General features: G+C 45.4%; 1 protein-coding gene across 2 annotated transcripts in view; it reads left to right on the top strand.

The window, feature by feature from the left end:
* GFRA1 (GDNF family receptor alpha 1) overlaps positions 1 to 18,791 on the top strand; it is a 190,303-nt gene that overhangs the window by 42,464 nt on the left and 129,048 nt on the right. Inside the window, exon 4 of one of the 2 annotated variants that reach the window (XM_040991780.1) lies at positions 15,611 to 15,625. The exons of the other annotated variant lie outside the window; for it this stretch is intronic. Coding sequence (XP_040847714.1) covers positions 15,611 to 15,625 — 15 coding nt within the window. The remainder of the gene's footprint in view (positions 1 to 15,610; positions 15,626 to 18,791) is intronic. 2 annotated transcript variants of the gene reach the window in all.

The following is an 18,791-nucleotide window of genomic DNA, read 5'->3' on the forward strand; positions in this document are numbered from 1 at the left end:
AGAGATGCTCTGTTGTCTCCGCATCCCCATTTTCCTTCTGCTCTTTAATTTTACTTCTCTTAGAAGCTACCGCAGTGGCCGGGGCTGCTGCCCTTCTCATGCTCCCCCGACTGAGCTAGCCGGGCTCTTGTTGCTTATTTAAGACTTTGCTGTTGAGGACTTGAGAAAGTACTTTATGCCCCTGCCTTGTGTTAAATTGTGTGTGTCCACGAGTGCCTGTTTTTTTTTTCTTCTTAAAGATTAGATTCTCTGATCTATTTATGCCTGGGTCCTCCAATAGTTTTCTCATTGTTTGCAAACTTGTTTTGTTTGTAGCATCAAGGACCCAACCCTAAGCTTGACAGAGAAGCTGGCCTTGATGTGAGGCGGCGTGGGTACATGTCCAGCTTCATTGTCACATTCCAGGCACTTCTGAGGAGCACGTAGCATCCACATAGGAAGGTCGTTCAGGGCGAGAAAAACTTGAAATTGGTCATGACAGAGACCTGGTTTTCTTATAGTTCTTGTTTTAAAAATATTTTACTTTTTTATTTGAAAGAGAAAAAAGATTGATTTAATCTATTACTTTGCTGCCCGAATGTTTGCCGCAGCTAAGGTGTGCCCTGCTGCAGCCCCATGCCAGGAATGCCATCTGGGCTTCCTACATGGGGGTGGCAGGGCCAAAGCGTTTGAGCCATTATCTGCTGCCTCCCATGGTGTGCATGAATAAGCAGCTGGGCTTAGGTACTCCAGAATGGGAGTGGGCATCTCAAGAGGGCAGTTTAGCCACTGCACCAAGTGTCCACAACCACGGCCTGATTTTCAATCCAGCTTCTGCATTTATTATGTTAGCCTCGGTTTCCTCAGCTTTCAAATGAGATAATATGGGTGAGTGTGTCGTGCAGCAGATTAAGCCACTGCTTGATTAACATAATCCTTATGGGAGTGCGTGGGATCTAGTCCTGCCTGTGCTTCTGATCTGTATTCCTGCTAATGCACCTAAGTGGTAGCAGATGCTGGCCTCAATACTTGGTTTCCAGCCACATATGTGGGAAACCTGGATAGAGTTCCAAGGCTTTGCCTAGGCCAGCTCTGTTGCAGGCGACTGGGGAGTGAACCATTGGATGAAGGGTCACCCTTGCCCTTGCCTTCTCCCACTCTGCCTTTCAAATCAATAAATACTTAAGACATTAAAATGCTTCTGTTCCAGGGATTCTTTGAGCAATGGATCAGAGTACTTGTGAGTGCATTGAGTCAAATAGGGACTCAGGAAATGATGGGTGCCAAGAATCATCCTGAAGGATCAGGGGTTTGTTTGCGTGGTAATTTGTACTTTACGCAAATTTGAGCTGAAATGCAGGCTGCCTAGGTGGGTGATTACTTTGTTGGTCAGGTGATTTGAGCTGTGCAAGGACCTGGGGGAAGCCCCCTGGAATCATGAAGCACAGATCCAGTTCAGGTTGTTTAAGCAGCAAATCAAGAAAGTGTAGGAAGAAGTGCTGACTTGGACTGCACATCTGCAAAGCCTCATTGCAGCACACCCGTAGGTCCCCGATGACAAGGACACCTTTGAGGGCTACTGTTCGGCCCCCTGTAATCAGAGAAGGGGGTTTGAAGCCACCCTGGCTGGAGACCTGGGGATCCTAAGCTGGTAAATGATGAGAAAGATTTCTGTGAATTCCTTATCAGAGGCCTCCAGACTTTTGATGTTCTGTAATGGCATCATAATTCCCTTAACTTTCTAAATCCCACCACCCAGGGCTTTCTAAGGCAGCCAATTGCTTCCTGACTACCAGGCCTGTGAGATAATGGCAGGAGTGGGAGGAGAGTGGAAAATGAGGACTTTGATTACCCAGGATCTGAAAAAAAAAATCTAGAAATAGCCATGTTACAGGCAGTGACTGGAAGTCAGGAACATTTTGTAACAGCCACTATAATTTGAAGTCGTCTCAAGCCACAGACTGGCTCCAGAAATGAGTTTTGTTCTTTACAGCACAATTTGCCCCAAACAAAGGCCCTTTAAAATAACTTGATAGGCTCTCAACGAGGAACATTCTAGAGGACAGAGAACTGCGGGGTATTTATTTTTTGTGTTCAGTGCCAGGCATGATGCATGACCTGTGCGAGGTGCTAGACCAGAAGTGGTCCATCATACACCATCTTTATGAGCACGTGTGGGAAATAAGCCTAATGGAGCAGGTTGTGAGTTGAGCAAATTCCCACCTGAACCCAGTGTGTGTCCGGCAGAGATCAAGGATATTGCCTGTAAAGCGTGGGGTAGACAGTAAGGCTGACGATACTGGATTCTGTTTTACTTTATTAGACATTCTGAACACAAGAAGATGCAAAAACTTAACGAGTGTCTCTTCGGGGGAGGCAAGATTCTGGTTTATCCAGCGAGGAGGAGTATTTGTGAACCCAAAGAGTGACAGTAGTGTGTGGTGCTTAGATCTGTCGAGAAGATTCCACTTATAAACTGTCACTGTGGCCGTGTGACGTCAGCTCCAGCTCTTAACTCCAAGAAGGGGCAGTAGTAGGATCTGTTAGCACCATTCTTTTGGCATTGGTTGGATAAAGAGGCTGCCTGTGATGTTGGGAGTGTTTTCGGCTCTGTTGCTCAGTGATGACCCCTTGACCTACCAGAACCTTCTAAAGTTAGGCTCATTTTTCTCTTCTCTTTATTTGAAAGGCAGATTTGTACAGGGAAGAGAGAGGTATGAGAGAGAATATCTCATCTGCTGGTTCACTCGCCAGAGGGCCGCAAAGGCCAGAGCTGGGCCTGACCGAAAGAAGCCAGGAGCTTCTTTTGGGTCTCCTACATGAGGGCAGGGGCCCGAGGGCTTGGGTCATTGTTTGCCACATTTCCAGGCACATTTGCAGGGAGCTGGATTGAAAGAGGAACAGCTGGGATATGAGCCAGCTCCATATGGGATCCTGGCACTGCAGGCAGAGGCTTAAGCCATTCTGCCACAGTCTGGCCCTTTTCTTTCCTTTAGTAGTACAGATGTACCTCTGGCTTCTTTGCCAAGTTTTGGTAGTCATTTGTCTCTGATCTGCGCTTTGTTGTCTTTGCCTAGGGCATGTGTGTGGTAGGGAAGAGAAGAAAAATGCCGGATCTACTGATTGTGGAGAGTGGAAAGCCCTCGCAGATGCCATGCAGAGCCCCTTCTGATACAGTCCTTTGAGAAGACACTTCCTTTCTATGAATAGTAGTCTATCAGCTCTGATTTTTAATCATTTTCCAAAGACAAGCCTTTGGATCACAACTCTTAAAGAGTTCAGACAAAGTTTTCTGGGCCTGCCTTATTTGGGAAACATTTGTGCTTTGTGAAGACTCGGGCATGCCAATATTTAAAAGGCCATGCCGGGCGTCTTCCACCGCAGAGCAAAGAACCAAATGGCCATGGGCAGCAAACAAGGAACTGTTTGTGCCTCCGTAATTACAGAGCAGCAGGCATTTTACGACTGCCGAGTGGGCTTCAGAGTTAATTACCATTTAGAAGTCTGAGAAAAATAATCCTCCCAAACATTGGCAATCAGGAACATTTCAACGATTTATTTATTCAGAAAGATCGATTCTAGATCTTAACGTACTTTTAAATATCGGAGGTGGGCCAGTACTTTCCAGTACCCATGTCATTAACATTTTTCTAGTATCATGTTCAAAAATTTTTTTTTAAAGTCACAGGTGAAATGATCTTTCATCCAACCTTGCCAAAATATCATTTCAGCATGTTTAGCATGGGCTGTAATTTAAAAAAATACATTTATTTGCTTATTTGAGAGGCAGTGTTGAAGTGTGGGCAGGGAAAGACCAGTCTTTCATCTGCTGGTTCAGTGTACAAATAGATGTAACAGCTGGGTTTGGAACACGCCAAAGCCAAGAATCGGTCGTGGTCTCTTACATGGGCAGCAGGGGCCCATGGACTGGGCCATCTTCCACTGTTTTCCCAGGTGTATCTACAAGAAGCTGAATCAGAAGTGGAGTTGCCTGGACTTGAACCCATACTCTAATATAGTCTGCCAGAGTTGAAAGCAGCAGCTTAATCCACAGTGCCACAATGCCAGATCCTAAACAATTGTTGAAGAGTTGTTTTAGTTGCTCATTACATCTTTGAGATCCAATATATGTTCTTTCCTTCGTGCTCATCTCAATCCAGACCCTGATTCTCAAGAACTCCATAGGCACATTTGGCCAAGGGCTACACATTGGACAACATAGATCTAGAATGAGGCGCCTGGCTGCGGCTTGGCGGTGGGGGAAGGGGGAATGCTGTGCTTCGCCTGGTGAAGCTTTCACTGCGCCCAGCATGCTGCCAGTAGCTGCAGGTGGTTCTTTCTTTTCTTTTTTTTTAAGATTTAGTGATTTTTATTGGAAAGGCAGGTGGACAGAGAGGAAGATCTTCCGTCTGATGATTCACTCCCCAAGTGGCCACAACGGCCGGTGCTGCTCCGATTCAAAGCCAGAAGCCAGGATCCAGGAGCTCTTCCAGGTCTCCCAGGCGGGTACAGGGTTCCAAGGTTTTCCTTGACTGCTTTCCCAGGCCACAGGCAGGGACCTGGATGGGAAATGGAGCTGCCGGGATTAGAACCGGGTGCCCATATGGGATCCCAGTGCGTTCAAGGCGAAGACCTTAACCGCTATGCTATCGTGCTGGGCCCTGCAGGTGGTTCTTTAAGTATGTTCATAAGATGAAAAGCTGGGGTGCAGCTGTGAGGACCTGGAGTCTTGCTGTGACTCAGAGGTAGCATTTATCACTGTTAGTCATTAGTAATGTATTTGTAACCCACCACTGTTTTGTCAGATAGCTTTATTGAGATATAATTCAGACATCATTTAAGTTTACCTACTTGCAGTGTACAGTTAAGCCAGTATATGCAGAGTTCTGTGTCCTTCATATAATTCATATTAGAATGTCTTTATCTGCCAAAAAAAAAACTCAGAATGCCTGTAACTATTACCTCTCTGCTCTCCACACTCTCATATCTTCCAACCTTAGGCAAACGTTAAGCTATACCTCCATATTGGACATTTCATATAAATGGAAACATTCTCTGTGTAACTGGCTTCCTACACCTGAGAAAAGATTTTCAAGGTCCATCCAAATTGTAGTGTGTATTTGTGCTTAATTTTATTGACAAATAATATTCCTCTGTATGGACATGCCGTTTTTTATCTATCCATTCATCAGTTGGATTATTTCCACAATTATGAGTAACACCAACATGAATATTTGTATATGTTCTTATGTGGATGTATTTTTCTCTTTGGGATATTTACATGGGAGTGGAATTGTTGGGTCATGTGGTAAACTCTGTGGTTAACCATTTGAGGGTCTGCCAGACTTTTCCAAAGTGGCTGCCCTACTTTACATCCCAATTAGCATATGAGGGGTATCAATTATTTCACATGGTCAATGGTCCTTCTTGTTATCTTTGAAAGGATCATTACAGCCACTTGTCATAGTCCACTTGTGCTACTGTATCAAAATACTTGAAACTGAGTGCTTTAGAAAGAATGGAAATTATTTTTCTTCTAGTCTAGGAGGCTGAGCTGTTCAAGATCAAGACTGTAGCAGTCGCATTGTGTGCTGAAGGCTGCTGTCTGTTTGCAACATGGTGCCTCATTGTTGCATCCTCTGAAAAGAGGACGGCTGGGTCAACCATGATGCCTGAAACAGTGCAGGTCTCCAGCATGATTGTAGTATTTTGAACCCTGTCCTGGGGGTGGTTGGGGGGAGCCCTTTTCTCAGAGTTTGTGGCAGGCCAGCTGCACGAATCCTTCATGGGGAAGCCCTTGACATTTCATGATTGTGTGTGGCCAGTGTGTGATGTCATACAGGTTCCAAAGAATCCTGCCTGTGCAGTTCAAAAATTCAAATATGTATCTCAGTGGCTTCTATAATTAGACCAGAAATCTTCTAATAGTAATGTTGCAGGGGAAAATGTTATGATATTAAAAGTATTGCACAGCTAGCTCCTCTCTCTGGGGTGTCTTAGAGGATGATTTGACATGGACATGCTTTCTTCCATGATGCTTTCATTGAGAGATGGTGTAACACAGTGGCTGAGAGCTTAGGTCCAAAGCCAAATGACCAGAGTTGCATCCCAGCTCACCTGCTTCACCGTGACCTTTGAACACGATCTTGGGTCTTTCTGGGTTTGTATTTCCTTATCTGTAAAGGGAGGATAATAATAATAGCTCCCTTTTTGAGAAGATTAATGCAATGTATGCAAAGGACTTAAAATAGCATCTGATAAACAGAAAGCTTTGAAAGCATATTAGTTATTATTAATATTAATATGTGTCTACTCTGATAGTCAACCATGGGCTGTAGAACTGCACTGCAAAAAATATTCTTGGCATCACGATGCCTTCAGCTTAGTGGTGGAGAAAGAAAAAAAAACACCAACCGTGTTTTGGCACACCAAGGCAACTTGGAGGTGGGTTGGGAGCAGAATGCTCAGATGATTTATCCATGATTTAGCAGAGCCACGCCAGAGTGTGTAACTGCTGCCATTGAGGCCAGGTGAGGGTACATCCCGTTGCCAGACGGCCTCTTGCGAGACTTGGGTCCATTTCAGGATGATCAACAGTGTTTGATGTTGAGGCTGCCTGCCTTTTAGAAGTCAGCTTTAATTGTCTCTGGTTCCTGGGAGCTCTCCTGATAGTAATTTGTGCCAGGCCATCAGAATAATGATGATGGCCATTGTCTTATGTGGATGTTAAAGTTGTCCATCCTGATAATAATGACTTGACCAGGAGATATTTATTTTGCTGGACAATTGGAAATATACAGTTTGTATTTATGAGATGGAGTAACCAATCTGATTTAAGCCTGCATCTCATAGGCTTGGTGGAGGATGACATCTATAATTTATCAGTTGATTTTGGAAAGGGAGGTGAGAGGGCATGTTTCCAAAAGTGCATGTTTGGTTGGTGTGTGGGGGATTTAGAAATTGCTTCAAGAAGGCACTGTAACCTTAAGAGTTTCATATAGCTTATAATTTATCTGTAATGGGAAAAATACCTTACCACCGAGATAACATCTTGGGATAAATTTGAAATCACAGGCTGTATTATGGATGTGTTTGTGGATGTATATGAATTGCAGGGAATGAATTTTTTTTCTCTGAATGTAATCTAGCATAGCTAAGATGATGAATTAGTTCTATGCAATAAGAGCCCATTTGATATAATGTGTGTAATTTTAGACTCACACCCACCATGTGTTGGAACTTGAAGGGACCCTGGAGATATGCTGGTACAAATCACTTCGCAGATGGAGTAACTGAACCCCAGAGAGTGTGCGTGGCTTTCCCTGTGGTGCCAACTGGAACGCAGTTAGACTGCTGTGCTCAGAGACTGTAGGATATAAGCCCTGGTACCCAGGGTGCTCTCTTAGTATTTCACTGATAGTCATTTGATGTTGCCATCAGAGTTATGATGGGATTTCTTCTGGAAGATGAACTTTTGCTTACTAGACTCTTAATAAAAATGCTTTCTCCTGATTGCTAATTAGTACTCAGTTGTGTCAGTTTTGGGAAATTAGAACAACAGTAATATGAATCTCTTTTATTTGGGCTAGTAATGTGACTTCTTATGATTTCTAAGTCAGTGGATTCAAAAGAAATTCAGAGAAAGTCTTGTATGCTGTTCTTTCAAAGAACAAACATCGGTTGCCAGAGAGACTGAGTTTAATATAGTTTCATATCATAGAGATTTTAATAATGCAGTCTAAAGTATTTGTACATGAATTCATTAAGCCCAGATTAGTCTTATTATAATTACTCAAAAAGTAATTCAATTTAAGAGAAAACATTTTAAATGGATATAAAATACACTGTTAGCTGGGAAGCCATACTGTTCTATTTTATCAGCTCCATAAAGTACTGGCAGACTCAAACATATCTTTCATAGTATACAGAATGCAATCATAAAAAGTATTATTCCTAAATCTATTTTTTTATGTTCTTTCAGTAGTTAAGAGCTTTATCCCCCTGTGCTAGGAGTGAGATATACTAGGGATAGAATATCATAAAAATGTTGGGGACTTTTACTAGCTCCTGTCCCTTGCTCTGCCTTCCCGAGTCATTGTAGGTTGATGGGTTACAAGCATATAGCCTGAGATTGATGTTAGCAGCATGTTTGTTGGGAAGCATAGCAGGGAGATACTTCAGGGTCTTTCCTCCTCCTCCTCCCCCTTATCCACAAATAAAAGACCTTTATTGAGAGCTGCGGGTCTTCAGAGGGACAACAATGGTGGGCAAACACCAGCCTTCATTTCTAAAGTGACAAAAGGTGAAGGGAGGCCAGAGGCACAGACAACAGTGGAACTCCCCTGCCAGCCTACACCCAAAACAAGGCGAGAGGAGGGAGGAGCGCAAGGTTAAAGACCACCCAACTTTAAAGAGAGGTCGGCTTTGGCATGGAGGGTGGGAGGGGAGGCGTGAGGCTTCACCGTCAGCACATAAAGCGATTACCAAGATTTGCAGGGGTCTGTTCAGCCAGAGCTGCTGCCTGGGCCTGGAGGAAGCAGGATGGTCATGGAGCCTGGCTGTGGCCACCAGGTGCCTTAGCTGTCTGGCTTTGGAGACACAGAAAACTAATCACAGCCCGGCATGGTGCCACTGAGGCCAGGGTGGGGGTGGGCTGGGGCCTCCGGAGCGGCCCTGGACTCTGGCAATCCACGGATAGAAAGAAGATCTATTTAACTAGTTTGTTGTATTCGGACTTGACTCATAAAATAGAGGAACCCTTTTCTCAGGCAAATGCTTTCTAGAACCCCGCTCTGGGGAGCAGAGCAGGGCTCTTGGGCAGGCTGCCATTCAGCTGTCTCCATGCAGCTCAGCATCTCAAGATGCTTAGGCACCAGGGAGTAGGGCTTGACCCAGTGCTCAGTGTCTGGGAAGGGCTGGGAGAGTGGCCTCAAGGGTGTCCTTGAGAAGCAGTGATGGGGAGCTGGTCCCCAGGCGAGGGGTGAGGGCTACCGAGTAGAGACTGGACCCGGGTTACCACAACCTCTGGATTCTAACCACAACCTCCTGTGTTGCAGATATTTGAGAGATCTCCTTGGTGTCTGGTCTCAAAGCTGAAAAGCGATTCATTCTTCAGGAGCAATTTGAAAATTGCCTTGGGCTTTCTTAACTGCATGTGGCTACATGATATCTGAGAGGAATTAACACATCTTATTTGGATAAATTTGCCTCTTAATGATCCTTGCACCACCTAGTGCAAGTCATAGAGGGTTTTCAAGCAATAGATTCACTCTCCAAGTGGCAAACATGGGCTGGGACTGGGCCAGGCTGAAGCCAGGAGCTTCTTCCAGGTCTCCTGTACGGATACAGGGGGCCTGAAAAATGCGAGTTCTCCTTTGTTGCTCTCCCATGGTGTTAACACGGAGCTAGATTGGAAGTTGAGTGAATGGGACTCCAGACGGTGCCTATGTGGGATGCTGGTGTTGTAGGCAGCAACTTTATCCACTAAACCAGAGTGCCAGCCCATGAACTGAGTTTTCGACTGTGGTGTTTCATGTTCTGCATGTTCAGTAAACTATAAAATTTGATCGTCATGATATCCATTGTGGTAAAGAAAAAGCTTATTCTTATCACCTCCATTTTATAGATGAGACAGTAAAAAGTATGAGTGATTGAATGATTATCCTACATGTTTGTTCAGTAGGGTGCTAGAACCAAACCCCACCGAGCTGGTTTGGATCCAGTGGCCATGACCCTGTCGAGACATTTTTGGGAGCAAAGAGGGAGTTCACATTGCCCATGCTGAGGGGTACACCTGCCTACTGGGACTTGGGCTTTGTTGGTGTAAAGCTGAAGTATTCCTCTTCAACGCAGGAGGAAAGAGTTCTTATTACACACAGGGCTTTGTGGGGCTACATAGGCTGAGTTCCAGCTACTTTTCCTATCCTTGTCCAGAACTGACTGGTTTTTGAAATTTGATGGTGGTGGTGGAGCAGCTCCTTTGGTCTTGAAATTGCCTTTGTTTAATGGTGAACCTGACCTTATTCAAGGAAGCTGCATTCATTTCAGCTGTTCCCTAGTTCTGGTTCTTGGCCCTGGCTAGTCGAGTCCCAGTAAAATTCACCGTGTTTTACTGTAAAAGCACTTGTACTTGAAAAAAAGAAATTCTTTTGTAGCTCAAACCACAGGAGAACTTGCAAGACAGCTGTCTCCCCAGGTGAGACTTCTTAAATGGGAGTTAAGTGCATGCATTTTCAAGAAACTAAACTCCCCTCATATATAATTTAACCTTGAAAAGAAAGCAAAATTGTAAGAGTAGTATGATTGCATTGTTTGAGGACTGGTAACTTTACCTCCCCAGTTGTAAGGAAGTCACGCACATTTGCACTGTTTGGCATAACTTTAATGTCATGGGGTGTGGGCTAAGTATGATATTGTAATAATAGTAAGAGTTTCTCTAACCATAGTTATGGACTATGGATTGGAATTATAAATTGCTCCTACAAGACTGAATGGGCAGTAAGACCACTTTCCACTTCTCAAAAAACAAAGCAACAGATAAATAAAGCAGAATCAATTCGCTTAATCCATGCAGCTCTGCTAATTATTAACCCAGGCGCAAGAGAAGGGTTCACTCAGAGTGTGGATAAATCAGTTTTAATTGTGGTAAACACTAGCCATGTATTCAGGAAAGTTTTTAATCAGTTATATTTAGGAATCACCTCACCTGGTGGCCATAGCTTATTAATACTAATAAATAATCCAGTCTTTTTATGGCGCCTGTCTCTGGAGGACCCAGTGCATTAAAGATCTCTAGAGTATGACTCTTGGTAGCTGTGGGGGAGGGGCACACATCCTTGATGCTCATTTCCAATGGAGGAGACTGGACAGCTGGACTAAGCAAGGCAAATCTGAACTCCTTTCTTCTTCCTGTGTCTGGATTGCCATCAGAGGCAGGCTGGTCCATCCATCTCTGGGACCAGAATGGCTCTGGGGGGCTGGGGAGCATGCTGGAGAACAGGCTTGCTTTGTTCAGGGGGATGATTGGGGTTGAGGTTTCCTCCCTGGGGGAAGGGAGTGTGGGCAGAGCTTTGTCTTGAAGGAGCTCATTTCCTCTGCGTAAGTGTCCTGTGTGTCCCTCAAGCTCAACTTGATGGGGGCTGGAGTGGCAGCTCTCACCTCTGGCAGATCCCAGGGCACCTAGTGTTAGTCCTGGAGCGATCCTACACACCAGTGCATGGGAAATGACTGTATAAATAATCTAACTTGACTTTCCCAACACCACAGTGTACTAGAATATGCCTTGGGCTGAGGAAAGACGACCTCAGAAGGTGTAGGTTGCTGATTCCCAAGTGTTTGGAGTTCTTCTTTAGACTGGAAGCGGCACATCACGCTTCCATTTGGGGTCCTTCCTGTGATTTGGGACATGTGTGCTAGACATGAACACCCGAGAAAGTGTTGGGAGTATTTCTGTGGCTAATATCCAACATCCACGATTTGATGAGGGTTGGGTAAAGGGTAAAACGTAGCCAAGCATCGCAGAAATGACCGATTTCTCTCCTATCTCCCGTTCTTCGGTCCATGAATCATTTGAACCTGAGTCTGGGTAACTTTTCTGTATAGAAAACTGCGATTTTAAAAACAGAGTGCAAGCCATTATTATACAGAGCAAAAAGCTCATTGATGCTGAGAGCGGAATGATTTACACCAGAGACCACAGAAGATGCACATTCAGAGTGTAAATTACAAGAGAACTCATGTGCAAAATTGTTGCAATATTTACACTCATGTTTATTAAAATTTACATTAGATTTAAAAGGTGCAAAATGTAACCCTGAAAGGAGTTTTTGAAAAAATACGAAAGAGCTTACTGATAGGAGAGTGAGAGTTTTGGAATAGATGGTATGAGTGGCACCCTATGCATATTTGCTGCACTGTGAAACTTTCAAAAAAATTGGAAGGAATATAATCATTGTGTCCCTGCCTGAATTCCCTTCCTGCATGCCTAACAGTACCTTCCTGTGGTTCAAATCAGTACTGAGTTTCCAAGGAAGTGGCTCCTGTCAAAAGCCGTGACAAGGAGATTGAGGATTCTGGACGGATGTCGAGACTGGATCTGTATCTGAAAGACTAATCTCATTTCACTGATGTTTTCAAGGTTGGAGATTTTTGTCCATCTTCATTAGAGGGGAATGATAGATCTCTAATTTGTACTTGCTAATAATAGTGACGAGTGTGTGTGCTGCATGCAGGTTCAGGGACTCTCATGCTGTCCTGGCTCAGCTTTTAACCCTACATGTGACCTTGAGAAAAATCTCTTTATTCCCTGGTCCCGTACAGGACTGGACCAGCTGAGTGCTAAGATGGACCAGGCCTCTTTCTCTGCCTCCAGGCGGGAATGCACCATGCCTTGCAGTTAGAGCCACACAGGTGACTGGGACTCTTTGCTTGGATCCTCAGAAGCCCATGGGCCACATAAATAACTAATTATAATATGAGCTCTAATTGCAACATGCACAAATTGCTTTAGGAGCGCAGAGGCGGAAACAGTGAATTCCTTTTCTGTGGGGATGGACGGCACAGTAGCCGTGACATTTGAGGGCCGAGTAGGAGGGCTTCTGCAGGTGTGCATGCTGGTCAGAGGGGGGGGCGGCTCCCACTGTGGGCTCCAGGAAGCAAGCTAGAAAGAGCGATGTGGTTAGGAAGCTGCACTGGGTCCTTCTCTTGGTCTCCAGGTCGTGGCATCATACACGCTGCTGGATCCGAATTTGTCCTCATGAGAGATGATGACTACCTACTGTAGAGCTGAAGTTAGGGTGTCTCCTCACGGCACTGCCGTGGTTAGGGACATGCGTGTCCGCATCCTACTTGGCTTTCTTGAGTGTCACGGAATGGGTGATGTTTTAGCCTACTCTGGTGATTGGGAGCTTGCTGGCTGTCTCAACTGTGCCCTTGGTAGTTGTCGTGTCCTGTTATGGGATTCTGTGCATCTGAGTGGGGTGAAGACTCCCACCGTAGGTCTTCTTTCCTTGCTGCCTGTTTATACACCAGGTACACGTTTCGTCCTCCCTGCTCATGGACTCTAAGTTCTTTGTGATCTTATCGGAGTTGCTGTTTCAAGGGACGACTGATAGCAAAGTTAAAGTTGATACTTTAGTTCTTACTGAGTTTTTAAGAGGAAATATTGTAACATTTGGATTATGATTGTTAATACGGAAATGTTTCTGTGTAAGATTTTTTTAAGTACTAAAATTCCATCTGCTGAAGATAAACATTTCTGACCATCATCACATGTTCACGCAGTTACGCGCATGTTACACAGGTACGAACGGGCTTGAGTCTATGTTGTGTTTGGCTCCATGGCATTTGCATTCAAAAGCAATTGAAGTTGTACATAACTGTTTAAGAGGCTGCACAATTATCCCTTAGATGGTGTATATTATTTTTGGTTTAGCTCACTCTCAACTAAATGGGCAATATCCAGTATTTGCCCATTATAAATAATACTGTGACGAACCTCCTTGGAGATTTGGTCTAGTTTTCAGTTATTTCAGTAGATTAAAGCCATAGATGTAGTTTTGATGGGTCAAAGAGTGTGTGTTCGACATTTTATATGCACTGTCAAATCATCTTCTACGAGTTTGGCTCCTGTTTTTTTACAATTGCACTGGCAGGGCATGAACTGGCTCATATGTGAATGGTGCTTTCTTATCTCCACTGGTGCTCTGCGGATTATTAGTTGAGAAATTACGAGCAGACGTGTGTGTGTGTGTGTGTGTGTGTGTGTGTGTGTGTGTGTGTGGTGATGGTGGTGGTGGTGGTGGGGAGCAGGGGTGCATTCAAGCCAACAAAGCTGAAAGAACTTGAATATACATGGGAGATGTCAGAAAAATCCCATGCCTGTTCACATGTGTTCGTCAAAAGGCACATATTGGGCCCGGGGCTGTGGCCTAGTGGCTGAAGTCCTTGTCTTGAATGCGCTGGGATCCCATATGGGCGCCGGTTTGATTCCTAGCAGCTCCACTCCCATCCAGCTGCGTGCTTGTGGCCTGGGAAAACAGTTGAGGACGGTCCAAAGCCTTGGGACCCTGTACCCGTGTGGGAGACAACTGGAAGAGGTTCCTGGCTCCTGGCTTCAGACTGGCACAGCACTGGCCGTTGTCACTTGGGGAGTGAATTATGGGACGGAGGATCTCTGTCTCTCCTCCTCTCTGTATAAAGCTTTTTTTTTTTAAAGATTTATTTATTTATTGGAAAGTCAGATATATAGAGAGGAGGAGAGACAGAGAGGAAGATCTTCCATCTGATGATTCACTCCCCAAGTGAGTGCAATGGCCGGTACTATGCCGATCTGAAGCCAGGAGCCAGGAACTTCTTCCAGGTCTCCCACGTGGGTGCAGGGTCCCAAAGCTTTGGGCCGTCCTCTACTGCTTTCCCAGGCCACAGGCAGGGAGCTAGATGGGAAGTGGAGCTGCCGGGACTAGAACCGGCGCCCATATGGGATCCCAGTGCGTTCAAGGTGAGGACTTTAGCCACTAGGCCACGCCACTGGGCCCTGTATAAATCTTAAAAAAAAAAAAAAAAGGCACATGTCCTAGTTCCTCATTAAAACATAACAAACATTGACAAAAATTCACTGAAGTTAGAATGGAGAAATAAATTATAATGCAATCAGAGTGAATTGCTACACAGCGGTGAGGACTGTCAACAGAGAGGCTGGGGATAGAAAAAAAATATCCGCGCATGCAAAAACCAAAAACAGCTCATAGGAGCTCATGGGCCCTCGAGGCAGACCAGTCGGTACCCCGGGAGGAGTGTCAGTGGCTGTTTGTGTGCTGGGCTAGCCAGACAGAATGTGTGGCCTACAGTAGTAGCCTGTAAAATATTTGTTGGAAGAAAACTGCATTAATGTTTTTTCACTTTTATCACAGATTTTGACCTAAGGTTACTATTAATAATGTTATTAGCCATGGGCTTTGATGTAGACAATCCACATGGATGCTTTTGCTTATGTGATTTAAACATAAAACTAATGCATAGGTGCATAGGTTCTTGTGCTGTTTATTCTTGTATGTGCCACTGTTGATTTTGCTAGGATTTAGAAGTTATGCAGTTTTGTGGTAAGAAAGTGGTTTTTTTTTTTTTTGAATCAGGGAGGTTTGGGTTCAATCCTGAATCAAAGTTTGCTCCTTGGTGACTGTAGATGTAAGCCCACCTCGCGGCACCTCCGTCTCCTCATCTGTAAAAGGGGAATGATAATAGAACATGCTTTACAAGACTGTTATGAAAATAATAGTATTGATGTTACCACTGATCTTTCTGTTGCTCTGAGCCAGGCGCTATTCTACGCCCTGTAAAGAACTATGTGGCATAATACACTAAATGTTGCCAGTACTTCTGTTTTGTGGCTTGGGGAACTCCAAGCCACAAGAGTTGGTCAGTATTGAAGTAGGATTGAGACCGGGGTGTTCTCATTCTAGAAGCTGAGTGCTTCACTGGGGTACTTAAAGGAAGGGGAGTGCACGAGCTGTTTAGAGTAGTCAGCACAGCTTAGCTGTGGACCACACTGTCCTTGGCGGCATCGGGATTAATGTGTTTTCCCCTCTCTCTCTCTCCCTTCATCTGCTTCCTGCTATTTGCTGTCTCCTGGCAGATGTCTTACAGCAAGGTAAGTCTTGTTGCTTCCTGCTTGCTCATCTTTGGATCGTGATGTTGGTGGACAAGGCGTGTGGACTTTAGGGAGACCTCATGAGGACAATGACCTGAAGTGCCATCAGCCTCCATGGGCCTCTGCTGCTGCTTCTGAATCATGCTTGGGTTATGAGTGGTGCTGGACAGCTAGGGCTGGGGTGACGCGGTCCTGGCGGCAGGGATCCTGGTAAGACAGATGAATGGCAGTTGTCTCTTGGAAGTTTGGGGTGGAAGCAGATAGCAGCTGCTTGACCCTAAGGGCACTAGAAGTGCTGGTGCCAGTGGAGATTTCTTTGCCAGAAAGAAAAGATACGGATGAGATCATGGCTGACTGGCCGTTTGGTGGCTCACAACCTCTCCAGCTGGATCAATGGCTGAAGCCGTGCCCAGAGAGGCCCTGAGTGTCACATGCCTTTGATCAGCCAAACACTGTGTATTCCTAACCCTCATGGCATGTTTGGGCTCATGTTTTAGTCCTCATTTAGGATGACCTGCCACGGTGCTTTGAGACCCAGGAGACTCATGAGCCATGGCCTTATTGGATCCTCATGTTTTCAAGGGACCTGACTTTTTAATCCAGCTTGAAGCTGCTGGGTGTAAGTGGCAGAGCCTTGCTGTTTGTATTTAAGATGGGAAAGATGTTTGTAGCACATGTCTGCTTTGTCTTTCTGGAACCCAAGGTGGGCTTAGCATAAAAGAGACTGATTTAAAAATACATATGGACATTCCAGAAATACCTTGCATATAATCATGTAAGCTTGATCTATTCAGAACCCTTATCTTACCCCAAATATCCAGCATGTGTAACAGAACACGCTGTCTGAAGCATGGTCGTGGATAACAATACATGTACTGTTGTGTTGTCTTTAAGAGTCTGGAGTCGTAGACTGACATTTATAAATAATTCATAAATCCCAACAAACTATAAGTAATAAGTTCCATTTGGCTGGAGACTAAGACATGAGCAAAATGGAAAAGGTGCCACGACTGTTCATGTAACGAAGGGTCTGCTGGTGGGGCCGTTTTCCTGGACAGACTGGGGCTTTGGAAGGTTGCTTGGTAAGAAGGCAGGCACCTCCCAGCCTTTCCGCCTGAAGCCGCAAACACCTGAGTCTGGGAAGTCTTTCTAGAACCTCTGTTCGTGGAGAAAGGATTAGATCAGATCTGGCTTTCTACACAGAATGGCGAGCACTCACATTGTTGTAATTGGCATTAAAAATGGCTTATCAGACTGCCTTTGTCAAGTTTGCCTCTTTTTAAAATCAGTCATGCCATTCGATTGATGGGATTTGCCTGTCAGTAGCAATGATATGCAGAGCTAAAGTTATAATCATCTACAAATCACTGGCTATTGCGACTTAATAGCATCTGCCAGAGACGGAAGCAGCTAGCTCCCCGTTGCCCCGTGTGACGGTGGGCAGCAGTCCCCCTAAAAGATATTGCTACGATTGCCAGTGGAGAAAGCTGAGCTCCCTGTTGTGAAATATTTACATGGTACCGACCTTATAGGACCATTTTGGATGGAGACAGGGGTTCAGACATGATGTCAAGGAGCATGCCAGCTAATTCCCTCCCCCGTCCTCACCTTTGTTTCTGGCCATTCTGTGTGGGAAAATGTTCAGCTGGTGCCAGTCACGTGAGACCAAGACACGATGGTCTGTGTCTCATATGCAGGGTCTGAAATTACTCTCCACGATGTCTTTGGTGGTGGGAACTCTGTACCAGAATTGTGCCATTACCTGGGCACAATACCCTGGGGCACACCGGGTGATGCTAGTCACAAGCATGAAGGTCTGGGGCTTGGAACGAGCGGATACCACCAGGTCATCTGATGCCCATCTACACAGTGGCCACTCAGAGCGGTCCTCACCTCCTGAGCACACCATGGGCATCTAGGTTCTGCCTGCTTAGGACTGGCCATTGCAGGGACATGCAGCTCTACAAGCAAATATGCCTGGAGGTGAGGGGAGGAGGAGGCCTCTTGGCGGGTGCTGTGCACCGTGACAGACAGAAGAGGAAAGCAGGCTTGCAGTTGACAACATCAGACATTCTTGGAGGAAACAGAAGTTCTTTCCTCTGGATTGCATTATCTTTTATTTCACTACAGATCAATCTTGTTATAGTAGGTGACAGCCTAGCAGCTACTGCTGGGTTTTTCTCTGCTGTATCTGAGGCACAGGCACGTGGGGGTGTTTCTATCCTGTATTTGTGCCATTTTCTCACTTGCTTTGCTTCTTTCATCTATAAATGCCACTTACTGTGGTGCTTAGACCCTGGGGTCTGAGGACGGCCAAGGACTGGTGGATCTGCAGCTGGGCCTCTCTGCATGAGAGTTCCAGGGCTTCAGGGACACATTTGCAAGGAGCCTGCATTGACCCACATTCTCTACCAGCCCCAGAGCCCCCGAGCCATCGGATGGCTCTCACAAATTCCCAAGTACTATGAAACTGCCCTTCAGAACAGCAGCTGTGATAGGAATGCTGCAGGTGCACAGGTGTCCAGAATCTCGAGCTTTAGGGCCCTTTCACACCAGTTGTTTCACAATGAAATCAGGAACGCACGGACACATACCTCATTTGAAGTTACTGAGGCACCTTTTGAAGGCTCCTCACAATTCAACTTTGATATTGAGCAGAAACCAAGCGAGGGCGATGTGTCAGCCTGGCCTCCGCAAGTATCGGTGGGCACAGTGTGAAGATCTCACCATTGAGTTAATACTTTCCACTAGGCCCAGAGACTGTCAGCTGTTTCTCGGCCCTAGTACTTTGCTCTAGCTGGGATCTTGCTCATGGAGAGCTGTCTGTCCTAGCTCAGGTAAATTGTAAAGCCCCCAGCACAGATCATGGCATGTTTCATCTGAAGCAGGTAAATATGTTGTCCAGGTACTTCCTGGGTCTTGAGGAGTGTGGGCAAGAGCAAGGACTCCAGGTTTCCTAGAACCCACAATCCAACAGTGCAGAGTGAGATAAAAAGCGAGGTAGATTCACAGTGGAAGTGAAGGAAGTGTCTCAGGGTGATGTGCTAGAGCCAAGAGGCCCTCTTCAAATGAGTATCCAGAGAGGGTCCTCCTGTGGCCCACTAGGAACGCGCCACCGTCCCAGGCTCAAGAGGAAGCGGACATGACAGCAGATCACTGGTGAGGA

Source organism: Ochotona curzoniae, unplaced genomic scaffold (genome assembly GCF_017591425.1).
Source record: "Ochotona curzoniae isolate NIBS_2020 unplaced genomic scaffold, NIBS_Ocur_1.0 contig_66, whole genome shotgun sequence".
NCBI classification, from domain to species: domain Eukaryota; kingdom Metazoa; phylum Chordata; class Mammalia; order Lagomorpha; family Ochotonidae; genus Ochotona; species Ochotona curzoniae.